General features: G+C 33.3%; 1 protein-coding gene across 5 annotated transcripts in view; it reads left to right on the top strand.

Moving 5' to 3' along the window:
- The window catches only part of CDH19 (cadherin 19), a 73,528-nt gene extending 46,785 nt beyond the window's left edge, over positions 1-26,743 (top strand). For 3 of the 5 annotated variants that reach the window (XM_074355160.1, XM_074355159.1, XM_045510594.2), the window contains 3 exons: positions 15,532-15,646; positions 17,608-17,859; positions 20,643-26,741. In XM_074355160.1, coding sequence (XP_074211261.1) covers positions 15,532-15,646; positions 17,608-17,859; positions 20,643-21,133 — 858 coding nt within the window. In that variant the 3' untranslated portion in view covers positions 21,134-26,741. Of the gene's footprint in view, positions 1-15,531; positions 15,647-17,607; positions 17,860-20,642 lie in introns of those variants that run through there. The other 2 variants (XM_074355161.1, XM_074355162.1) reach the window with 2 other exon arrangements.
- Positions 26,744-27,787: the final 1,044 nt, after the last annotated feature.

The following is a 27,787-nucleotide window of genomic DNA, read 5'->3' as shown; positions in this document are numbered from 1 at the left end:
CATTATTATTACTTCACAATTTATTTCACACATTTATTCATGTGGAGCTTACTTTTTTCATTTGTAAAATGTAGAGTTTAAATTAGATTCTTCTTTGAATGTCTCAGTTCCAGTACATAATAACTTTACATTTTTCTTAGGTACCCTATTAAAGATCATAAAACATTTTTAAAAAATTATAAATTAGTTTTCAAAATACTGAATAAGTATATCATACATTATATATATATATCCTATGAAATCAGTTATTTTAAATAGACTTGAATGTATCAAGGAAGCTAGTTGGAGGCAAACTGAATTTTACAGAAGTGAAAATTATAATTTTCTACCAATAAATAGTAGTAGCCAACATTATATTTTCCTTTCAATTTCCTAATGTGGTAAAAAAAATTGTCATATCTTAAAAAATAAATATATCTTAACTGTCATGAATTATTCAACTGTGACATACTGGAAATCATCAATGGTTCTTAATATGTCTTGTGAAATTTATTCAGCTAAGTTTATGCTATGATCCATTTTATTCTGGAAATAATTCTCAAATCTTGCCTATAAGTGTTTCCTAAAGATATTTTTGAAAACAATTTTTAAATGATTATAAATATACAAGTGAATTTAAACTTAAGCTACGTATTTTGAATGGATTAAGACTCAGTGTTTCTGATAAAGTGAAACATGAATATAAAACTTTTTGAGACACAATGCAGCACTGTTCTCTGGATCCAAAAGCAAATTAATTCAGAAACGTGTGAATATACAACATAGGATGGAAAGAATCACAAAAAAAGAACACAAATGAAGTGGGACCCATAGCTTCTACAGAAAATGAGCTTAGTTATTCTTTGAACTTGGTATTATAAATAGATCATATACTTAGAAATTTAATATATCTGATTTTCTCAAATATTTCAAACATATCTGGTTACCTGACACATCACCAAATAAGCAACTTTTAAAAAATCATTTAAATAATTCATGTAAGTATAATAAGTGATACTTTGTAGTAAACCAGTTTCCTTAAACTTCACATAATTTTTGGAATCAATTTATCTTACAAATTTCTAACCTATACATATTATATTAGCATATTACCCATGAATTATATTTTTATAATTATAAGTAAAAGTATACGTTATAGTTGTTGTATATATCAAATTTAAAGTATAAAACTAGGTGGTATGTTATTTTATATACTTTACATAAAAATGAATGTATTCAGATTAACCCATTGATTGGACAATGTAGTCCAAAACTTTTAAAAAAAAAAAAAGGCTTAATTTACTTCATACTTATACATTTATTTTTGTAAATGTCCTGGGTGGTAAGTCCCCTTACCCAAAAAAATTGCATGTTCAGTGGTCTGAGCCATCCTGAGTTGAGCAGATCTGGGAATACCACACAATTTACACAATAAGAGACTGGAACCAGAGCCCTAGCCCTGGGTGATGAATGCTTCTAGGAGAATGCTACCTGTGTCCAGTGACCACAGGGGACCTTTTCTTCTAACTTCTCAATTGTCGTTTATAATAACAATCATAATTTAAAATAACCTTTTTCAACTCTTGCATCATGTGACAAGATGGAAATACACATTTCTGGTAGAAACTAGCTCCCTTCAGTATTGCACCAGAAGCCATTCATATCTTTACTGACTGAGTGGGCTGTTCGTTCTTTTCATAGATCCTGGCTCATAAGTAAGAACTCAGAAGTCAGAACATTCGTAATATAATGGAACAATCAGCTATTTTGAGTTATGAGTGTTTGTTTTTTCTATTCACTGCTCACCAACCCAGAAAGCGTGATCATAGCAGGCTTTGGGCATTAGGCACAGATGAATTAATAGTAGAGGGCAGAGCAGATGAAATTTCCTACAAAACAGGTTTCTGAATTCATTGTTAAAAAACGTCAATGATTTTCCCAATACCAGCACATAAAAGTGCAAAAATCCCTGGCCTGGTATTTAACACTCTCTTTGATTTGTCACAACTTTATCTACCTCGGTTTAAAAAAAAAAAAAAAAAAAAAAAACTTATTGTTCACACTCTGAACGGCTTGTTTTTTCAAAACATTAATTATACTTTCTACCATATAGTTTTGTTCTTATCAAAACTTCATTTGGAAATGCCTCTGTCTGATCTAAATTTTAACTATATTGCAAAACTGAACTCAAATTTAGCATAAGCAATCAAACCATTTTTAAACAAATAAGTATTTTTTTACAATGTCCTACACATGATTCTAGCAATATTATAAACATTAACCCATTTAATTCTCAAAAAAAAAAAATACGTGAGGAAGATATGTTACATGCCTCATTCTCCAGGTGAAGTAACTGAGGCTCAGAGAATTTGTTGCTTCCTAAGTAAAGACAGAGAGATATTTTATCCCAAGTGCTGGCATCAGAATCCATGCATGTTATAACCATTATATTTTGCTCTCTCTCTGTACCTAGTTTGAGTAGATCTTGCATGTTTGTCAAATGAGCTGTCTCTAGATTATATTTGCATATTTTGCATATTTTTGCATGTTTTCTAGATTATAAAATACTTACAAATGAGTGAGGTTTTTTTGATATTCTTTATAATAATAATTAGATGAATAAATGAACAGAGCATGAAGACTATGTTTCTTAAAGCAATGATAGAGTACTTTTCTCTCCAGTTCTCCGTAGATACACATTTGAATTTATCAGCCTTATACATGATATTTAAAACTTTGGGTTGATGAGATCCCTTGAGGAGAGAGTGTAGACAGAGAAATAAACAAGTCTAAAGACTGAGGAGACCTGGATACTCCATGTCACGTGTTGAGAGTTGAGAGACACCAGAAAAGAAAATTCGTAAGGAGCAAGCCAGGAGAGGGTTGTAACCTAGAAACCAAATAAAGTGTTCGAAGGAGGAAGGGCTTATTACTTGTTTTATTTGTTGCTTACAGGTCAGGTAAAAGCAGAAAAGGGAAGATCCACTCAAATTTAACAATAGTTATCTTGGACTTACTAGAATATTTATATGTAAGAAAACATACAATGTTACCCAGAAAGAAAATATAAAGTGAGAATATGAAAAAAAAAAAAAATAGGACAGAGCCTTTGGAAAGGGCAATATTTAAGGATTATGTAAAGGAAGAGAAGCCAGCAGAAGATATTAAGTAGGTGTGACCAGAGAGGTAGGAAGGAAACAAAAAAAAAAAGATTTTTGACATGAACATGTACAGAGGTGATAGTTTTTGAAGAAGAAAGTGTCAACAGCCTCAATTCTCACTATTCCAAGGGGAAGATAGCTCTCATGTCTTACCATTTGGTCCAATTTACTTTTTTAAAAATTATGTAATTTTATGAGCCACTCACAGCTGTATGAATAAAGTGACCATGCAAAAAAACTTTATTAAAATGTGTCAAAGAGAAATTGCCCCAGACACTAGTTAAGAATAGCAAGGAAGGTGTTATTCAAGATAATTGCAAATGGTCGAGACTCTTGCGATGGGGGAGAGAGGGGAACTGAAATCTATTGAAACAAAAGGCAGTAGAGTTTTACTCCCTGGGGTGAGCTGGTGAAAAAGTCCTGGAGGGCCATCAGCAAGGAGGTTGGTCTGTGTGCTTAGACCATCCATGTTTGCTGTTAGGCTCACCATCTCCTATAGAGACACAGCTACACAGCTAGGGGCCCTGTCTTTCTTGATGATGACATTTCAAAGGGATGGTTTCCAGGTCCTTGAGAGAGACCATTCAGCATTATAAAATGGGAAGAGGCTACATTTATCTCTTTTCCAAAGGGGCAGAGAAGGAATTTGCAATTAGATGTTTTCTACTGCAATTGCTCTAAGAAAATATTGATCAGGAGCCTCTGGTCAGGAAGAAACCTGCCTGAAACTGAGTCAAGCTGACGGGAATGTTATGGCCCTCCTGATCGACGTTAATAAAATGTAAACATGGCAAGTGTGTTATTTACCAATATGTAATACTTTCAGAAATTTAAAAAAAAATCTTTTACTGCTCATATTTCTTGGAGAAAGAATAACTATCTTCTTTGTTCCATGACTGCAAAGCATTTAATCTTTAGATTTATAAATGGCACATAGAATAATCAATCTACTTAAAAAAATTCTATTGCATCCCTTTCCTGCCAGCTACATTTTGATACATTCTAGCTTCACCAATTTGCAAGACAAATTAAGTAGATTTTGATGCAAAATTTTTATAAAAGGTGAGAAAACATCATCATGTTTATTTCTGGCAAAAAATGGGGCAGTCTAAATCTTATCAAAAAATATACTGTGATGAAGTCCTTCCTGTTGAGTGACTAGGAAGTTGATTACTCTATTTTCTTTTTATCCTTATAATCGTATTTTTCACTCGTTAATTCTTGATTGTGAGAATATTCGTGTGCCCTGTCTTCACCTAAAGACTCATAGTCTGAATGAAGCGTTGCTTACCTGATCAGTTTCACTATCATCCTGAATCTGTAGTGCTGGTTTCTGCTTTTGGTGTTCGTCTTCTGATTCACCAAAGAACTATGAAATATCTTCTTCTGTCAATTTTACTTTCTCTGTCATTATGGATATAAAATTTTAAATTTTGAATTATCTACCATTTTTTTAAATGGAAAATAATATCAGACTAAAAAATACCGTATCTTTCTCTTATACCTTTTTGAAAGATGATGTAATACTTTGAGCAATACATTTAAAAACAAGAGGAAGAAGAGAATGATAAATGGAGAAGATTTATCTTATCATTTTATCATTCTTCTAGACCATTCATCATAAAAGGGTTTGAAAAGCACATTGGGAAACCCTTATGAGTAATGATGAAATAATGTGCAGTGCAATGATGAAATAGGCACAAAAAGAATCATAACACTAAGTTTCTATAATGTAGCCTAGATTTATAAAAGTATCCAATGTGCCTATTCAGTACTTAAAGTTAGGATTAGTTTATTTAAAGGTAAGTTAATATTTATTTATTACTTGGAACACTTCTAAGAATGAAAAACATGAAATACCAATGTTTACAAATAAATAGAACTACTCAAAAGGAAACTCAAATACTAATTTTTGATGCAATGAACTCTAAAGGTATATTGAGAGTTAAGTTGTCCTGAAAAAGAGAAACGTCCTTTGGAATCAGTGGCATGGAGTCCTCTTAAGATTGATTTTTAGCTATGCCCCGCTAACCATAGAGCCTTGCTATCCTGGGATTACCTGTACAACACAAAAAGAAATAGGAAAAAAAAAGGTTTTGCTCTTTCTGTACTCATAAATAATTATATTTACAATTTAAAGGACAAAAATCAAAATAAGGCCAATACAACTTGAACCTCACCTCCTTCCTGGGATATGCACTGCTCAAACTCAGAATGTCATACTGGTCAGCCCTCCTTTACAATCAGTTTCCTTTAGAGAGGGAGGCCAGAAATCATACAGTGGCCCTTAGAGGACTAACAGATGTTACTGCCCTACCTAGGAGTTTTTCCCAGGTCTGTAAGTACATGAACAAATGATCCATAGCATGGCTACCAACCGTGTTCCTCCACTCAAATTCAAGGCGAGCACAAATTCAAGCGGGAACTTGCACTGCTACGGACACTGTGGTTTATGAATTGAATCAATTCAATGGACAGATGATTTGAGTGCCGCCAATATATCCAACATTATTACCACAGATACTTTCTTCCTAGAACATGGCAAAGCCCCAATTTTAATAACGTGGAAAAAAAATAATGTGGGCGTTTCACGGCTCCTGGGTTGTCATGGTTTTCATCGTTTCCTAAGATGCTGCACATGGAATCAGATGAACTTGGACTCAGATTTCTGGTCTGAAACTTCCTGGGTAGTTTTCCTTCAAGTACAATTAAAACCAAGCACCTGATATTAATATATACCTCCCAAAGTGCCAATAAAACCTTTAAAACATGCTGTTAATTTTCCTTACTTATTCCTAAAAGTTAGGTAGTAATGTGAGAACATTAAAACTCAATGCAGTAAGCTCTCAAAAATATTTGCTTTAAAAGATAATAAAGCATACCTTATATAACTGAAATGGTTTTTATGGAGAAACCATAATTATTTTAAATTGTATACCTATATAAATACATTTTATAAAAAATATTACGAGAGTAGTAAAAGTTACTTGATTAAGGTTTGCCATAATCTTGACAGGAAAACCCAATGGTGCTGATAAGCGAAATATTAAGAGCATTCTGTTTAGAATTTTTCAGAGGAAATGCATTTTACTCTGTTTAAAAAGTAAAAATAAATAGTCACTCAATAAAATAAGGAACTGGCTGCACCATCAAAACATAAAATGGAAAATATGTCACATAGTGTAAATTCTTGAATAAGCCAAGATACAGAAACAACATATACTTCCAAAGAGGGCAAACAAGAAATTTGGGGGTTTAAGCAGAGAGGAAAAAATCTCACCTGTCATCTGCAGACTGAGAATGGGAATGTAAAGTAATGAAGAGAAAGAGGAACCTTCCGTGATCCACTCCTCAGCCTCAGGTTCCCTAAAGTAAATTACCAGAAGGAAGAGTGGAGAGAAATAAAATATGAAGAATATATAATTTAGAAAATACCAGGGTAGGAAACACAAAACTTCTTAATAGCAAAATGTAAGGGGGGACTGTGCCAAGGAAGACAGACTTGGTATGAATTTGTTCATATTAAGAATCCCCAAGTGAATTTCATCCTTTTTCCTCCCATACCAGACACACAAAAAGCAGACTTCTTTGACACCCAAAAAATCCAGTACCACGATAGCTTAAACAATGCATACAAGTGCAAACGCATGGGTACACATACATACACACAAGTAAAAACAAAAGACTGTAAGCAATCGACATCACAGAAAGATTTTTAAATGGGTGAAGAATATTTAGAAAAATAGATCTTCAGACATTCACATCAGTTCACGTGTACTTTAGACATGACCTATTAGTCTTTGATTGCTTTCATCACTTCTAGTCCAGCAGTATATTCTAGGCTCTGCTACCTACCAGTTTATTGCTTCCTAGCTGCACAGTCATCCTTCAGTACCTACTTAAAAAGTTCCTACTTGTGATACTATGATAATGGATTGGCCCTGTGAGAATATCTTTTGTCATGAGTGCAAGGTTGAGGGCGCTGGATGCATGTTGCAGAAGGAAAAGGGCTTCTCTTACTGGTTCTCTGAGTGTAGCATTTAGGCATTTCCCTTTCTCGTGCTGCGCAGTTGACCAGCTGAGTGAATGTGTGTAAATCTATGTGTTGCTTTTCCCAGCCAAAGTCCCAAATGTACATTCTCCAGCCCAGGCCAGATGAGGTCTTGCAGCCCTGCCAATGTAGTCATTGTGCTCCAGGCCTTGCACCTGCAGTGGCCTCCCAGTTGCCTCTGCAATTCCATCCAACAGCCCGCTTGTACCCTAGAGGACTGTTCATGCTTGGCTGGAGAATGTGGGCTACAGCTCTGGCTCAGTGAACGTCTGTGCCCTGCATACAAGATACGGCAGCCACACCTCCTCCAAAGAGATGCTGAAGCTTGTCCTGGGGAGAAGATCTCCCTTCCAAATTTGTCTGTCCTTGGATAATTCCACTGAGCCCTGGGGTACCCTTTGGAATTCTCACTACATCTATGTATCACTCTCCTATTACAGCTTAATGATTCTTTATATTAAAGTTTCTTCATTTTAATTACTATCTCTCGACTGGACCCAGACTGATACATAGACTCATCTCTTATATTTCCTGTTCCAGATGTAAAATCAATTATTTTTCCAATATTCTGTGATATTTTTAGTGGAGAACTGCAGAAAGTACAGATGCAATAGTCAGTAAATAAAACTGGGATATCTGTCCAAGTAAACCAAGAAAAACCCTGCTCTCTCTCTCTCACTTTCACTATCTAGCCCTCTTTTTCTCTCTCATATTTTTAATAATATTGAAGATCACTCTACGGAAAACGCCATCTCATTTTGTTATTTCCTTGTAAATTTCTTTGTTTTCTTCAGTTATGTACAATTAATATACTTTAGAGAAAGGTAGATATGATAATTTTCAGAGGTTTTCCTTTAATTGGAACATTTATAAATATTTAGAGGTAAATAATTTTTCTTCAAATTGCAAAAGATAACCCCACTTATATTTTAGCATGAGTTGGGGTAGTTCTGCTATAAATATGTATATATGAATTTGTATAAAGCTATGAAAAATTATGGCAAATAATGCGGCTTCCTGACCAAAATACCTTATCTAAACATTTAATAGAGACATGAATCCTAGGATAGTACAGGACTCTCTCTGTTCTTAAATGTAATAGAATTAATATGGAGAATATTAAAAGGTGATGATACCAAAAAGAGAAAAAAATATTTTATCCATCACACCCTCTCAGAAACTTAAAAGACAGAAGATGAAGGAAATCCTATGAAAAAATAAAATGAAAGCAGTGTCAAATTTAGTAAATGTTTTTATTACAAATAAATATATTTGCAAGTCCTATACCTTTTGGTAACTCAAATTTTAAATAAAAATAAAGATAAAAGATAGAGGGGAAATAATTATTCACAAAAACTGAAAGAAAATCCTTCTGTTATTAATATATAAACGGACTTGCTTGTTGATAAGAAATCATCTTGTTTAAAAGCCAGTTCCTTCTCCTACACTGCTGGTGGGAATGCAGTTTGGTGCAGCCACTGTGGAAAACAGTATGGAGATTCCTCAAAAGACTAGGAATAGACTTACCATATGACCCAGGAATCCCGCTCCTGGGCATATATCCAGAAGGAACCCTACTTCAAAATGACACCTGCACCCCAGTGTTCATAGCAGCACTATTTACAATAGCCAAGACATGGAAACAGCCTAAATGTCCATCAACAGATGACTGGATAAAGAAGATGTGGTATATTTATACAATGGAATACTGTTCAGCCATAAAAACCAACGACATAACGCCATTTACAGCAACATGGATGTTCCTGGAGAATGTCATTCTAAGTGAAGTAAGCCAGAAAGAGAAAGAAAAATACCATATGAGGTCACTCATATGTAGAATCTAAAAAAAAAAAAAAAAAAAAAAAAAACAATAATACAAAACAGAAACAGACTCATAGACATAGAATACAAACGTGTGGTTGCCAAGGGGGCAGGGGGTGGGAAGGGACAGATTGGGATTTCAAAATGTAGAATTGATAAACAAGATTATACTGTGTAGCACAGGGAAGTATATACAAGATCTTATGGTAGCTCACAGAGAAAAAAAGTGACAATGAATATATATATGTTAATGTATAACTGAAAAATTGTGCTCTTCACTGGAATTTGACACACATTGTAAAATGATTACAACTCAATAAAAAATGTTTAAAAAAAAAAAGCTGGTTCCTTGGTTTTGATTTAGTAACTGGTCTTTTGGAAGTACTGTCAATAAATAAATATTCAAGTGCTTTGTATCCGTTCAGATGACATTTTGATTATTTGTCAATGTGAATGTTTTCCTCAGAATATATCAATCCTATTGAATTTTAGCCAAATCAATTTCTATAATATGTATTCCTGTAAGTTAATATATTTTTTATTTTTTATTGAGTTCAGAAAACACATTATACTATATAGTCTTTTATAGTAGACTCTACTACTAATATTCATAGGAAGTGTGCTTTTTTTAAAAAATTGATTTATAGAAAGCATGTTTGATAAATTACTTATGAGGTCAGGAATACCAACAAAGTGAGTATATAAAAATGAGTATAAAATATAATTTAAGCATATAGATTACTTAATTTAGGAATAACAATCAAAGTAAAGGATGTTTTCGGATACCAATTATCTAACAAAGTACCATAAAACCACTAAAAATAAAAGCAGCCTTTCTAATTAGCTCCTAGATTATTAGAGCAACCAGACTAATGAGTCTTGAAGTAACACAATTTAAGACAATTAGATTCCAGACAATCAATAAGTCATCCTATAAAAGCAACATTTTCCCTTACCTTTATTTTGACATCAAGATTATGAAATTTTTAAAACTTGTGTTCACAAATAGTTAAGGCCAAAAATGCTTTGAATTGTGAAACTTGTTTTTTAAAGCTTATAATGTGACTATCTGTGTAAGAGTTTATGAGATTTTCCATGAGCTTTGCTTGTTCATTGTTTTATAATGTAAATCTTTAAATAAGTAGGAAGAGCAAGAGAATAGCATTTTTAAATAGTTGAATATTTTCCAAATGAATTTCAACGAATATATCTATGTCTGAAAAACATGCTATATTATATATACAATATTTTTTATTTTAAATAGGAATCTGATTTATAAACATTGGAACTTTGTTAATGATGAAGTATTTTGGATACTGGAGATTGCTTATCGGTGCTAGAATTTCAGAAAACTAAACAACAAGCCATTTTCTTTCTAGCTAATTATCATTCTTGGCATCAAAGTGACCAGAAAGTAAAAAAATATATATTACAATATATAATACATATACTGCAATTATGTAAGATGTAACCATTCACTTTGCTAGGTGCAGTGTTTATAAAACTCTATGCACTGTTTTTGCAATTTACTGAGAACTTATAACTATTTTAAAATACAGTTTAAAAAATCATCAGGCTGGAATAAAAGGAAATAAAATACAAAAGAAATCATGTAAGAAAAATAGGAAAGGAGATCTTATTTTTCATTAATATTATTAAGTATATTTTAAGCCAAGAGATTTACAAATTTGAGTAACTTCAAACATATTACACCTAATTCCCATGCTATATAAACTTCCCCAAAATATTCAAAATTGGAACTCCCAAAATTACTCTAAGTAGCTTTACTCACAGCAAAAAAGGAATGATAAAATTAAACCACCCATACGCAAACTCAACCATAAAAATGTTATTAAACATATGACTATTAACACTTAATTATAATTAAAAGCAATTTCTGAATGTATTCAAAGATTATGTCAAGAAAAAAAGTATTTTAGGAGATGAACAAAACAGTATTTTTAAAATCTATTATTATTTTTCTGTGACATACTGATATAATATATATATATAATGTAAAATAAAGATATGGATAAATTTTCATTTTGATGCTAAGAAAGCCCTTTGATAAAGTTAAATTTTGAATTATAAATAAAACAAGACAAAATACACACATAATAAATATCATAAGGGTAAAATGAAATAACTACTACTCAAATCAATAGTCAAAATCTCACAATACTGAAACATGTGGCAGCATACTTTAATAAAACAGTAATGAGAAAGGAATTCCTGCTTTCCACACTACTATTTCATAATGCTCCGAAGCTTAGGTCCAGGCACTAACATGTAAAATGCGTATTAGATAGAGGCACTGAAAAGAAGAAAATTTATTTGAAAAGATTATCTAGTGAAGTGCTGACAAATAAATATGATAGAATTTTTTCTTAAAGTCACATTCACAGAGAAGCAGATGAAAGTAATTTTAATGTTTTTTGATACAGTATATATAGAGCATTATGATTTTTATATATAATAAATTAAAAATTATCAGGGAAAATTTTATGTATTTTCTCATACTATGAAAATTATTCTCGTCTTACATCCCACAGGGTCAAACATTTGGACAAAATGACAGGTTAAAAGGTCTCCTAAATCTACCTGCTTTGGATAGATAATACATTTGTTACTGAAAATCAAAATGCCAGAATAGCTGTTCTCTGTTCTGGAGGAAATTAGACATTTCTGTAATGATCTATGTGGGTAAACAGAAGTTTTATTTTTGTTCGTAATGTGTAAGTGGCCAGGATGGGGAGGAAAGAAGGAGAAAACTTCCCAGTGGTTTGCAGAATACGGATGTAATAAATGAGCTGACATTAGGGCCATTTGCCTTTTCTGTTTGGTGGAAATAGTTATCATTTTTCAAATTAATGATTCTCATTATCTTGGCTGGTACTAAATATCTTTTCAGAAGTACAATGATTTTTAGATTCTTTCATACCAGTATACTGTCTAATGTAAAGACATTTATATTGTCTCCGTGTAAAATTACTCTCTTGTCTAAATTTTTGTGATCCCCCAGTGTGATCCTGGTTTTCTTCTCACCTTCCTTTCTTTCTTGTGTCTTGTCCTTTTTATTTTCTTCAGACTTACTCTTTCTGCTTTCATCCACCAATATGTCTCAAAGTTCATATTCAAATAACTTCTAAATCTTTATGCCAGTTCTTCCTCCTATATTTAAGCTATACATCCAACTAATTGGAGAAAATTTCTACTTAGATGATCTATGGTTATTCCAAATTTGCTCCCAAGCCTGCTTTTTTCCAGCATCCCAAGCAAAATTACTGTAACTTACCAAGAAAGACATGTGATCATCATCATTCATTCATTCCAGTCTTAGTCTCCATATCCAATCAAAAATTAAGTTCTCTTGATTCCATCTCCTAAATGTCTCTGTAATTTGTCAATCTTACTTTATCCTCTCTCTTTCTAAGCTAAAAGGGACCAACATCACTTCTAGAGTGAACCTTAGTTCTGCTGGGAGATATTCTTGTAAAAATCAAACCTTGCATTATCCAATTTCATAGCTGACATGCAGGGATTTACCACAGTTGTTGTTTGTCAGATATTTTGTTAGATAAGCCTGGAGGCATGTAGACAGTCTCCCTTGTTAGTTTTAAGTGGTGGGGCCATGGGCAGAAGAATACAATAAATGCCCTCTGAGAAACGTTAAAAGACCTTACTTTGGTGGGACATCAGCATACACTTAGGGAATTTTGGGGACTCAGGATGCTGTATCTCCATCTGCAAGCATGTTGTACCATCTTCAGTTTATGAAAACATTCAGGAACTTCTCATTTAAAATAACTTACATCCTATAATTTTGACTGTTGTCTTTTTGTATATCACATCAGGGAGTTTTGATTACCAACCAGTTGCTCCCTGGATCATGGCAGCATGATCATCAGGCTTGCTAAATAGACTTACTATTTCCAGACCCACACTAGGGATGTCCTTAGAATGAGCATTTAAAAATACAACTCTTTCCCCAATAATTTGAAATCTTGGCAATCCTAAATAAAAGTAAAATGATTGTGTCTCTCCCAGTTTAGAATTGTGAGATGCCTTCAGTATGAAGTCCAAACTGTAATAAGCCTTCCTTCAACATTCATGATGTAGCCACTGCTCAGCTCTGCAGTAAAATCTTCTAATTTTAGGTTAGATGCCAGGTTCTCTGACCCCCAAAAAATTTATTTTAGATATTGTGTACTTTAGGTGTTTTATTGTAGTATGCCTTTATTCTGCACTTTAGGTACTATGTATTTCCTCAACACTCTTTAAGTTTGCAATTCTGCTTGCACTTCTACTCCACTAGAATTAAACAATGGTGACAAGGATACTCTTGGTTTCAGCTCCCATTGGACACCCAGAACCTGAGATGGCCCGATGTCTTCTAAGAGCCAATGACATATTTGTTAAATGGATGCATTTGGGATATTAAGCAGATACTTTTATAATTTAACTTTTAAAATTTATATATGATGATTTTATATGAATTTTTATAAAGAATGTTTTAAAAGTTAATTTTACAAAAGAAAATTAGGAAATATACATTGAGATAAAAAAATTTAAGAAGGTGTAATTTTTAACAGAATACAGGTAGATTTCTACAAGTTAATGGCAAAACATTACAATACTATGGCATTTAAATACATCTAATATAAATTTGTGAAGTTATTTTAAAAAAACAGTGTGTCTCTGCTTGTCTAGGACCAAAATATTAGACTATCATGAGCATCCTTACATTTTTTCCCTGAAAATATGCTAAACAAAGAAAGAAAACAAGAACTACAGACGAGATTTTTCTTGTTGGCTCTATTATTGTATTAGTTAGTACTTCAACCTTTCGAACAGATATTCACAACCTGTCTGAATCCTATAGATTTATTTTGTCAAAACAAAAAATTGGGGGATCCTTTTCTCAGAGGAGTGCTATAAAAACTGATAGTCTTTTTCATATTTGTTGACAATGATTTCTTGACACCAGGAGAACGAATTTGCATCTATAGTTTGATGCAAGGAACAAATACCTACATGAAAGGGAGACATTTTCAACATTTAGTTAGAGGCATGTTTTTAAAACAGAAAATCAGATAGCAAGAGAAATTATTCCTTGTCTAAAACTCAAGGCTGCTTATGCCAACAAGATAACATCAATTTTTACAGTTTGCTGTCACTCTTAATTGGACAAATATACACATACTGAGATTACTCACAATATTCAGGACACCATTCTCTATATGTTAATCCCAAGACAATGTTTTCAGGAGGAAAGCACATAAATACATGCACTGATTGTATAACAAGCATTTTGACAAGCTGAGACTTAACAATCCTAAAAATGAATTCTAAGAGTTAAGTATTAGTATCTCCATTTTTCAATCTTAGAAAACTAGCAAGTGGTAAAGCCAGGATTCAGAATATCAGACTTCCAAGCCTCCCTGCCCTTCACCCTGGCTGTACAAGATCTTACTACAATCAAAAATAAAAGTGTTACCCTGATATGATGTACATTTATTATTGTAGGTGTGGATTGAATGAAAATGTTTTCTTTTATTAGATTATTTAATTAACACTATATGATTATGATTTAATTAGGAATGTGTTATGAGGTAAAAGATAAATCGATGTAGGGAAATAATGTACAAATTGTATTAGTTTCACAAGGTTCTTTAAGCATGTGGAGAGATACCCTTTGAAGTATAACATTATAAATTATGGGTCTGTCATCTTGCAACTAAGGATATTTTTGTGTGACACATTGTTTAAAGCACTTTAATGCTAGAAAATTCAAAACAATAATTTCTCTAATCAACTTAATTTCCAGAATTAATCACAGTCTCACTGTGTGATCTTGATAGCATTTCTCTTTTTTGACAATAAATATTTGACTGACACTTTCATGTCTTGAAAGCAAAGAACTAATTGTGAGCTGATTTGTTCATAACTATATTACTTTACTTTTTTATGATTTGAGATAGATTGATTTGATGTGGAACACTTTTCCTATAATCTTTATGGGTCAGAGGAAATCATTGTCCATAAGCTTTAAATGCATTATTTCCTCAAATCAATTAAAAAACTCATTACTTTAGCAAATACTCTAGTAAGACGATAAGTTTACCACAGTTATAGTCTGACTATAAGCAGGAAATTCATAACTTGAGCAAACCATCAGCGTTCAGGTAAGAAAGGGAGAAGGAAAGGAGAAATCTTGGAGGAAGAATGGGAGGAAGTCTTCTAACAAACTTAGAAAATTATTTTACTCATTAACAACAATTTATTTATTATGTAACATCAAAACCTTCTTTTGAAAGGAGCAAGCAAGCATATTTTAAACCCAAGAGAATAGTTTAATATTCTCCACCAATTTGAGTTGTCCTCTGCCAAATCTATAAAGATTTTGGTAAAGCTATTTTAATAAAAGTGAATAATAATTTAAAATAATAAGCAGAATGTAATAATGACAGATTTCATTTTCCTGAATAATTTTTTTTAAATTATCCCTACTTTTCTTAGGTGATTCAGACCATCAGTGCAGTGGATAGAGATGAATCCATAGAAGATCACCATTTTCGCTTTAATCTGTCTGTGGAAGAAAAGAACTCAAGTTTTACAATCATAGATAATGAAGGTAACACCATTCACTCACATGGCTTTCCACCCATTCTTCTTCAAGAATTCTGTTTAAGTTTAAGGACATTTATAGCATTACTTTTTATACTACTTCTGCAATATGACAATGTTGAGGAATAAAGCAAGGAGTAGCAATGAAAATGGAAAACAAAACCCAAGGTGAAGTTCTGAAAATACTAGCCCCACTGCCCACTGGATTTCTTTAAATTAGAAGCACTTTTTCAAGTCATCATTAGCTATAAGGCCTTGTAAAGTCTGACTGACCCTGCAAATATATTTGCAGTTCTGACAGCATGGGGTTTTGTTTTTTTTTTTCACATCTACGTATAACTCAAACTTCAATCTATGTCTAGGGAAGACAATGATATCTACTGATAGTCGTGTTAGGTTGATTGATTCAAAGATTTGGAGTCATTAATTAGCAGCTATAAGTATTTGGAATTAATTTAAGATTATTCTCTGTCCTTCAAAACGAAATGATTATATCAGCCTGAGAACAAAATGTTCTGAAGGATTTTGTGTGAAGAGACAGAATTCCTTTTTCTTCCATATAGAAGTGGATTAACTCTATACAAAGCCACTCTGTTTCTTTTCTCCTTCACTTCAGCAAAAGATCTTTTGTCATCATTTGGATTTCTATTCTAATTTTGCTTTATATCTCAAAGATATGAAACACCAGAAGATTCATGACTCAAGCATCTATCACCAAACACCCGCCAAATGTCCTTCCTCACCACTGACTTTAAGCTGCCATCTAAGGGGATCTTTTATGATAGAATAAATGCAGACATGTTCTTTCCCTTTTGCCCTTGTCAGATTCTCCAAAAACGGGAACTGGGATAGACTTAGGATTTTTAAAAATGCAAATATCAATACAAGAAATAAGCTGTAGCTTAGATTTGTTTACGTTAATATAAAATAAGTTAGTAGGGTAAAATAAGTATATTGAAACATAAAGAGAATAATTGATTTGGTTTAATATTTGTGGTTACAAATAATTTGAGGAACTATATATTGAAAAAAATATAAACTCCCACATCTTCAATCTGCCTGTTAAATAAAATTACAAGTGTTATATAGACTTCAAGAGCATGAGGGAGAATTTGGTTTTTTTAAAAGGTAGGCATATATTTCAAAAGACTCCCATTTATTTGCATTTTACTGTTGTGTCTTCTAAATTTGTTTGATTGCTACAGAAAACGTTTAGGGGGATGTCAATACAAAAAAGAGGGAATCATTGTCCTAAGGCAAATATTTAAAATATTTGGGAATTTGGGGAAAAACAATTTCAAATGTGTTGAAGTATATATTGTTTGTTTCTGTTCAATTTTTGAATGTTCTGTCTAGATGAATGAATCAGTACTACTAAGGTTTAATGATTCTCTGAATTTTAAATAGAAAATGGGTTAATAATGTCAAAGAGAAATGAAATGTTCTAATAGAATCTTTTACACCAAGTAAAATTAATCCTTTTGTCTTTTTAGTAAATACGTTATTTGAGATCACTTGCTGAAATAGGTAGATGATTTTGAAAATCTTGTGTATTTATAGCATTTGTGAAATAATGAGTTTCTATTTGAAAAGGCACTATGTGTATTTAACCCAAATGAAACTGACACCGTCATTATAAATTCAGTGCTGGTAGCCCCTATAAAATATTGATACCTGATTAAAAAGCTGTTTTCTTCTCTATGTTCCACATGTATGTTTCCTATCTTTATCAAAAAATCATCTTGGAACTCATTCATATCATTCATTTAATTGTGTAATTGGGATTCAGGCAACATCAAAATCAATAATGAATTTTTCAGCTGATCTTTTAATTGTCTTTTTTATCAGAAAATTGCTCTTCCTTTTTTGAACTTAATTTGATCTCTGTACTGCTGCCTCTAGTACTTGAACTGGTATGAGTTTCTTTTATACTATTGAAAAAATTATGCACATGGATTTTTGTTTTAGATAACACAGCTGTAATTTTGACTAATAGAAACGGTTTTAGCCTTCAAGAAGAGCCTGTCTTCTACGTCTCCATCCTAATTGCTGACAATGGAATCCCGTCACTGACAAGTACAAACACCCTTACCATCCACGTCTGCGACTGTGACAGCAGTGGCGGCACGCAGACCTGCAGTGACAGGGACCTTATGCTTTCCATGGGCTTCAGGACAGAAGTCGTCGTTGCTGTTCTGATATGTATTATGGTAATATTTGGTAAGTAGTGTGAACCGAGCACATCTTCATTCATTTACAAAAACATGATGCAAATAGAAAATAGTTAATTCCGTTATAGCAGTGTAGTGTGGGCTTGTGTGTGTGTGTGCACATGCATGTGTTTAATTGCTCTTCTGAATGTATTACAATTCTGAAACCAAGTAAAGTAAATGAAAAATAGAGTGAATATGCATTTCAAGTTGAAAATCAATGATCCTTGAATTCTGTGAGTATATGGGTACACATCTGCACGTCTATTTGGAATTGTTTTTGATACATGCATTGCAACATACATAGTTATATAAAAATTTAATAATAATAATAATAATAATAATAATAATAATAATAATAATAATAATAATAGTGACCTTCTGTCAAGTGCTTATTGCACTCCAGGAGACTGTCTTAAGTGCTTTACAGAAATTATACAATTTGATCCTCAAAATAACCTTAAGAAGTAGCAACTATTATCCTCTGCATTGTATAGATGAAGAAAGTGAAACTCAAAAGAGTTACTCAGTTTACAAGGGGTCATGCTGCCAGTAACTGAAATACTGAGATTCCACAACTGTAACAGCTTCTATTCACCCGATACTGCAGCTCACGAGAGCCCAGGAGCATTAAGAAAGTAAATGTTAGGATGAAAAAAAGGTTAAAGAGAGAGTCTTATTTAAAAGTGCTAAACACAGAAGAAGTCTCAGTAAAATAGTTCCAATTGATTTTGTTTGTTTGTTTGTTATTGTTGCTGTTGTTTTCACAAGAAAATAGGTTATACTCATTTTACAGATGAGGCAAATGAGCCCCCAAATGTTTTAGTTAAAACTACTAATCATTCATCTAGCGTAACTTTTTCCCTTTCTTTAACGTACCAGTACATGTGATCTAAGCCCTTCTCTGGCTTCCATAACTTCATATCAAACCCAACACACCTTTAGTGAGTGTTGACAGCAAATGTATCAGCCACAGTTCTGGAATTCCAAGCTCACAGCTCAAACTGACATACAAAATGTTTCAGGATTTGCTTTGCCTTCACTCTTCTCATCTTTCCCAAAGCTTCAAAAACCATGCGTTCCTCTCTCCATTCAACATCACCCTTCTTTTCTACCTAGATTCAGGTTTTCAAATTAATTTTAATGATCTTTGATCATAAAGCTGAATTTAGAGCTACATAGCTAGAGATCAGAAGCAAAAAGCAGTAAAAACATTATAATGTTTGCAGGATGGCAAGTACTAAATTACTCACAGGTACAGACTTAAACCTGGTCCTGAAACCCTGCAAGAAAACCAAGGGCAGCTCACAGTCAAGGGCATAAGTAATATTTAGGAGGTGAGAAGTTGCGGTCAACCAATAGCAGTTTCCTGTGAAAGTTCCATGAATACACTCTCCCAATTTGAAGATTGAAAAATTATTTATTAGATTCCTTTCTATTTCAACCATATATCTCAGCTATATTAAAGTACAGTGCCTGGATTAAAGCAGGATGACCTCATTTCAAGAACACTATTTCAATTTCTTTCAATGTAAGATTTATATAAAATATTGCCTAATATATTTCTCTTTGTGATAATATTAATAACTTCCTGCTTGCTTCAATTCTATTGGATAAAATTCTAAACAGCTACATAAGACCCAAGATTGTGTATGGGTTGGCTAGCCATGAAACACACACACATATACACACACTTTTCTTTAAAATTAAAAAAAAGAAAACAGCATTCTGAAAGTGTTCCATTTGTACACAGTGTTAAAATTATCTTATGTAATTAATTGATGTGGACATATTAGTGTTATGATTCAAAAACCTGATAGGCTTGGAGTTTCTGAAGTTAACATGGTATCACAAAGCGTAGATTCTGAACCAGGTTTCTGGTTTTGAATGCCAGCTTTTTGTTTCCTAGCTGTGTGACTCTGGGTATGTGATTTAATCTTTCTGCATTTCAGTTTCCTCACCTTTAATGGGAGAATTATAATAAAATGTGGGTACCATAACAAATCAATGAACAAATGTAAAGCTTTTAGAAAAATGACTGGCACATATTTTTTGTAATCAGTAAATCTTAACATAGAAAACAATTATGCCACAGAATTTGCCTCAATGTTGAAAATCAAACCAGTTTGTTGTGATTAACTTCCACTAATATGGATCATTGGTTACTAAGATTGACAAATGTGTATAGATTGGAAAATGTCCCCTCATTCTACTTTGTTCTATTTGCAGTATGAAGAAAATGTTTAAAGTTTAAATTATTATCAAAAACTGTTCACTATACTTTTATGCTTTTCTACTCTAAGTCAGCAGGTGGGAAGATTGTTTTACTTCCTTGTCATTCTGCAAGTCCCATTTGTAAATTTTCAGTAGCAAATATATCTTTTTGTCTTATCAGAAACATTTAAACATGTCTTAAGCTTGTAACAAAAGCAAGAATTGTACATTTCATAATATAAATAAACATTTCATAATATAAATATAACAATGTATTATTGACACATTTATTACATATAATTTGTACATAATATATTAATATTTGAACATATAAAATATCAAAATATTTAATATTTTAGTATAAATATTATAAATTTATATAGTAATATTGTGAACGTATAACATTTAATATATTTTAATGTAAATATATAATAGCACATTATGATAAAATAATATTTGTTATTTGTTATTTATTTATAATGTAGTAGCAGTATTACATAGTATTAAGTATATATTTATCATACATAGCGTTGTATTGTATCTGTGTTAATTAATGTTCTGGTGTGCTTTCTTTGACAGGGTTTATTTTTTTGATCCTAGGGCTGAAGCAACGACGGAAGCAGACCCTGTTCCCTGAGAAGAGCGAGGACTTGAGGGAGAACATATTCCGGTACGACGACGAAGGCGGGGGGGAGGAGGACACGGAGGCCTTCGACGTGGCGGAGCTGAGGGGCCGCGCCGTCAGGCGGGAGCGCAAGGCCCGGCGCAGCGGCGGCGCCGAGGCTCGGAGCCTGCGCGGGCGGTCTTGGCAGGTCGGCCCCGACAGCGCCGTGTTCAGGAGGTTCATCCTCGAAAAGCTGGAGGAAGCCGACACCGATCCCTGTGCCCCGCCCTTCGACTCCCTCCAGACCTACGCCTTCGAGGGAACAGGGTCCTTAGCTGGGTCCCTGAGCTCCTTAGAATCAGCGGCCTCTGATCAGGAGGAAAATTACGATTTCCTTAATGAACTGGGACCTCGCTTTAAAAGATTAGCGTGCATGTTTGGTTCTGCTGTGCAGTCAAATAATTAGGGGGGGGGGTTTATTGATTTTTTTTTTTTAATGCTACTGTGCGTTTGGGCAAACTGGTAGTCTCTTGGTAAAGAGCTGTGTACTCCAGTTCTTTGGGAAAAGAAAAAGGTCCACTTCATAATGTTTTCTGGTTTTCTTGGAGCGAATACCCCATGATTATTTCAAGGTCCCCGCAGGTCCCGCCTGCAGACAGCGGACGTGAAGCTCACAATCAGCTCTCAGGTGCCAGCGGAAGTCAGTTCCAGCAGCCCCTGAAATGCTCCTCCAGCATCTTTTCCAATACAATCCAATACAAATTCTCAAAATTTTTGAATGTTTTATATGAAAAAGGCACTGAACTAGATTGTCTTAATAGTGTTTCATTTATCCATTTTTTAAACTATTACGAAGAGTAAACTGTTCATGTGTGTTCAGTTCCCGATCCTCCACAGAGACAAACACCTAAGAGAAGATGGGCAGTTATATAAAACTTTTAAAAACTATTTCTTTTCTGAGAATAAACAAGTTTCTGACTGAGAGTCTACGATTCATTCTAGTTTGATATTTTAAAATTGTTGTAAAGACCACATTTTAAAACTGATTTCAAATTTAGATGCGTGGCAAATGTTAATTAATCAAAGACAGAGTACACATTGGCACTGCCTTTGATATTACAGGTTTCTATAAAAAAGGGGGCACAAGCTATGTTTAGGAGCTTTTCATATATTTTCACATGTAACCAAAATACATTTTGTCATGTTACAGAACAATGACAAAATATGTGTCAACATTTACTCAACATTAAATTTAAACTTTATGAAAATGATGGCAAGCATGACAATTTTTTCAGTAATTTTTCATTGCTACAAAACATGATAGAAATAAATGGAAGGAGTATTGGATTCAGACTGGAGTTAATATTCATCCTAGATATTATTATCGACTCCAATACTCTTACCATGAGTAAAATAAAACGTGATAAAATTTTCAGCATTTTCTTTTTTTTAAGACCTTAGACTATAACCGATTCTTCCCTGTCATTTTTTTTTATTACAGAATATAAAATTAGGTGCAATAGTTACTTTTTTTGTAACATTATGAGGAAAGTGTGCTAAGCTGCTGGACATAAAGCCTTAAGGTAACATTATAAGATAATGTAAGTAAGATAGTAAAACACTTTAATTTTAATCATCCTTATAAGAATGATTCTTATTATTCTGTTCAAATCGAAGTGGAATTTGAAATTCATAGGTTGAACAGAAAGAGTGAATACTGTGTCCTCAAAATTGCTTTCTGTGTTCATTTTTTATTAATAGCACGTGAAACTGAGCTGAACCAAATTGACCACATATGTTCAAATCAAATATTTTTAAATGTTGAGCTAAAATTGGAGTAGTTGAATGAAATGGCTACAATATTTCTTCTCTGTACTTTGAAACAAGCACCCATACCATGTAATAGAAGGCAATTTTTTAATCAATATCAATCAGGAACCATTATGTTGGCGACACAGACATCATCACTTTACAAAAGCCTGAGAAAATCAGACCTGAAATACAATTTAGGAAGATATTAAAAGTAGTGGAGAGGACATAAACTGTAGTAGATCCTTATACATTCATATCATTATTTACATGACATTATTTACTTAAACACTATCATTTACTTAAAATGATAAACAAAAGAAAATTTCAAAAACAAAAATTTGCAAGTAAAATAGAAATACAAGGGGTGAGACAACATTTATATTCCTATCATATTGAGATAAAAATTGAAAAAGTATAATTAGGGAAATTTTCATGAATTATTCCATGAATGATTGTTCCCTGTATTTAAAAAATATTGCTATGTAATCTTGGTTGAAGAACTGGAAAGTATGACCAACAGCAGATGAAGCATACTATGGAAAATAGATTAGAAAAAAAGAAATAGGGTCTTCTGGGGATCCCAGCCAGTTGTGTGAGGGATGAATGCCTTATAAACAGTTCATCAACTTGGATGAACACCTCTTAAAAATGCACATTGATGGAACATCTGCATTGACAGGGTTTGACGTTTGAGTCTAGTGACATTAAGCAGATGTGTTACATAAATTCTGGTTTAGTTAATGATGAGACTGTCAATCATAAGGTACCTAGGAAAAGAGATTCAGGGCTAGATATCTATTTGCTAGTCTAAAAAGTGTCCTTGTAAACTATATCAAAAAATGTTACCTGACTTTAGTAGAGAAGTTGCAGTTTTCTAGAAATCAGACTGGATAATATTTCAATAACTGTTGTAACCTTTTTCTGGTCACATGGATATTGCAAGAACACAGCTGTATCCTAAACTAAAAACGTGACATTAAGATCTCATTTTTGTAAGTTTTAACAAAGGTAAACTAATGCAGGTGTTTAGGAAATAGCACAGCTTCATATTAAACCTGCACTGCTTAAATATCACCCTTCAGTAACACCCAGGTTCATGTGTAAGTCTTAAATTACTAGTGGCTGAAACAGGAAAACATTGAAAAATTTTAGAGGGTTCAGAAACTATGAGCAATGAGTTTTTCACTAAGCACATGGGCCTGAGCCTATCAGTTCTGAGTTTGAATTAGTTCATTTTTATTTAAATAACTCTGTGAATTTTGTCCAACTGTCTAATCGTTCCAGGTCTGAGATTGCAATCTGTAAAACGAGGTCCCATCTACTAAAACATGATTGTTACGAAGAGTAAGTAAACAGGAAGCACACGCAGTACCTGGCCAAACGCAAGGACTCAACAATTAACAACAGCCCGTACGACCACCCAGCTGACGCCATTCTGCTGGAGGGCACAGATCCCTGTCTTTTCCAGCACTGGGTGATCCCGAGGGCCCCACAGCACATACAAACTGTAAATCAACTTGCTGATCTGACATGGAAGGTCCTGTATTATCCTGGGCCAACTTATTTCTGCGTGCTCTGAACTCTTCCAATGTCATGCTCTTGCCCTGAAACAGTCTTCCTCCAAACATTTCTCTTTTTCACTCCCTCACTCCATTCAGGTCTGTGATCAATTGCAACTTCCTTAGAAAGGCCTTCCTGACCACTGTCCCCCACCATGTCCCTTGCTCAGCGTCTCTTTCCACCAGTCACTCAGCTACCTGGTATTCCGTTGTATACATTTCACTTGTTATTGTCTTTATATCCCTTATTAGACTGTAAACCCTAATTGGGCAAGGAATTGTCTGCCTTGTTCATTTATTCTTGTCTGAAATTGTTTCTAGAACATAATATGTGACCAATAAATATTTCTTAAATGAATATAATAATGAATCCCAATCTACTTTACTGGGTCATATATAGAAGCCATATTAACTTTGTTAAATATTAATTCCATAATATTCATTCCATATTAATATTAATATATATTTATTTTTGATATATTTTTCAAATCAACTTTCAAACCAGTTAGTTCTAGGATACAATAGGAATTTTCCAAAATCTGTCTAGAAATTATATGAGTTTGGCATTTTAACTTGTTTGGACTTATTGATATTATCTCCAGTTGGGAGAAAAGGTAATGAAGTTAAACTGTTCAGTCAAAACACATCCTTTGATGATTGCTGTAAAAATTCTCATATGCATAAGATTCCATGAAGTGTGATGAATAGGAAAGCCTTTGCAATGCATAAGAATTCTGCTTCATATTTGACAATACAGTTTGGTACAAATGCATTGTTTAAGCTTACAGGGCTACACAAAACCTACAAGGTAGCTTCATGTTCTTTTATATGATATAAATGGGCATTAGATATCAAATCCACTAAAATCGGACATATTAGAGCCACATTAGAGAGATAAATGTAGGAAATGAGTATGTGACTTCTTACATATCCAATTATGTCTATCTTAAACATCTATGTATCCATCCATCCATCCATCCATCTGTACATCCATCTATCCATCCATCCATCCATCCATTCATCCATCCACTTATCCATATATCTGTTTACCTATCAATTATCTATCCTAGCATCTCAATCACAAAGTAGATCCTTGGGACATGTTAGTTTTTGTTGCTGTCTTTTTTCCCTAGAGTGCTCTGAGAATGGGAAGCTGCTTTGTTTGAAACTACAGGGGAGGAGAAAGGGCCGAAGCTTGGCAAAATGCAGTTCCCAGCCTTTGACAAAGCAAAGCTGCGTGTACGTCCCATAGGTCAAGTGGTTTCAGCTCTAGAAATGTTCCACAGAACGTAGGAGATGAGAGGGTACTTAAATCAGTCATCCAAAGAATATATTCCAAAGGGTAAGGAAAAACAGGGACCTCGAGTCTTCAAAATATCTCTGAATACCCCATGCATGAGCTCCAGGATAGAGTGCCAGCAGTCAGATGCCTGCCGTCACACAGAACTCTGAAATTATGATAGTGCCCATCTTGGTTATGTGTCCTTTACCTCTCGTCTCTCCATCCCTCCCCAGAAACTAGAGGGAGAACCTTACATTGCTTGTGAAATTAGTCTTCTGGTACCAGGAGAAGAGATTTTTAAAAGTAGTATTTCACAATACCAGGAGCTGTCAAATGTCTGAGATTTGGCCAAGGTGGGCATAAGAAAGGTTAATGGAAATGTATCTTAAAAACTGAATGAAATAAAACATTTTGATGATGTTTCTTTCAAGTTACAAACTAGCCAATAAAGTGGGTACATTAACATAGCAAATAAATTTGGCATTTCATAGAGTTTGAATAATTGAAAATTATTGAAAATAATTGAATTTTCAACTTTCTAGTATAAACCGTTAGCAAAATACAAAAAAGTGAATATAATTTATAGTGTTCTTAAGACATTTGATAGCATATTAAAATAGTTTACACAACTTTATTTCATGCTGTTTCTTTGTTCTTATTCATTTTAATATTTAAAATGTGATATATTCTTTTGAATTCTGCAGTGCTAAGTGATTTATTTCAGCTACAAGTAAGGCTGGACATGGAAACGACCACGTATTCATGATACATAAAGTTACAATTCTATAGAACGTTTTGTCCTAGAAAAGGGAGTAGAGATGACATGTAGTATTCACATGTTTCTATAATGTTGTCTCACATGCTAGAAAAATTAAGTGGTCTATGTAGTACATTTTAAATTATTTTCCAGTTGCTAACATTTCTTTCTCATGTAATTCGTCAAGTTATTTAAAATGTTGTCTTTTGGTAGCTTCATCTGTAAAATGGGAATATTAAGGACACATACCTCATCATCCTAATGGAGGAATTAACTGAAAAAATGCATATAAAGAATTACCTGGGTGTAATGTATAGTAAACATGACATTTTTACCTGTTACAACTGTAAAAATAATAATTATTATTATTATATTAAGTTTATCTTTAGGAATGCTCATAGACTGATCTCTTTATTCTAGAAATAATATGACCAAAAAGAAAATGAAGTGGAGATGGGCTGAAGATGGTCAAAAGGTACAAACTTCCAGTTGTAAAATAAATAAGTCCTGGAGATACAATGTATGTTGACTATAGTTAATAATACAAAAAAAGGAAAGAAAAAAATGAATTAATGCAAGACAGTAATTAGCTCGCTGTTCCTTCCTGTCTGCCCACCTTGACCCTTCCATGGTAACATGCCATTATCACCAAAGGAAAAATTACTTGCTCAAGTTATACATTACGTATGAGATGTTCTGATGGAAAGTCACTCTTCTATGACATTTATTTAGGGGAAGAAACGGCTAAGTTAAGTAGTAACCACAGTTTGTGGCAACTTTCTCTAGGTGTATATGTTTTAGAAAAACAAAAGTATCAAAAAGAGAGGATTAGTTTTGCTCACTTTTGTAACTAGTGGAGAAATGAGTTATCTCTATGTTCCGTTAGAACTACGTGGAAGACATAAATGACACATGCTAACAGCTCACGAGAAAGCTTTCATACCTGTCAATATCTACCATTGGATGCCCACAGCTCTAACTTTATATTAAGAACTTAAATTACAAAGCAGATTGTTCTCATTACCGCTGACAATACAAAATGCAAAGCTGCACCCTTGGCTTCTATCTGTAGTTCCCTGTCCTCTCTCTTTTTAAAAACAAAAATTAGGGACACGTTGCCATATGTTCTCTGATAAATAAGTTTTTATCATCTCTTTTCCTTTTATCCAATTTTAGGGCTCAGTCAAGTTCTAGGCAGTTATCCAACTCCTGCTGACACCTGTGTTTTCAGAAACTTCTTCCTCATCCCAGATGACCTCTGCATTATTCTGGAAGCTTCCTCTGTAGAGCTAATTATCTAATTTTAACTCTGTTTAAAACTTCACACATACCTGCACTTGACAAATTCAATTTACATAGAATATCACCCAATTGTTTGAAAATGTTCTAAGTTTTAGTGATTGTATAAATGAAATTAGAAGTTGATAAATCACACAGTATATTTACTCATAGTAATTTAGCATTGTCATACATTGTTAAAATAATTTGTCCCAACAACACAGTTTTTAAGAGCAAAAATATCCTCTCTTTATAGAATAGTATAGTCATGTTACTTTACTTTTCACATAAATACTTGAAAATGAAATCTATACCAAAGGACATGCTAGGAAAATGTGTCAACTCTGAAAATCCTAAGTACTTCTCACACTTGTGTTCACTCATCCTCAATACATAAATAACAAACATCAAAGATTTTATCCACTGGTAGCA

Source organism: Camelus bactrianus, chromosome 30 (genome assembly GCF_048773025.1).
Source record: "Camelus bactrianus isolate YW-2024 breed Bactrian camel chromosome 30, ASM4877302v1, whole genome shotgun sequence".
Classification (NCBI taxonomy): Eukaryota; Metazoa; Chordata; class Mammalia; order Artiodactyla; family Camelidae; genus Camelus; species Camelus bactrianus.
The sequence above is the reverse complement of the archived record's forward strand: the minus strand, read 5'-3'. Positions and strand labels throughout refer to the sequence as shown.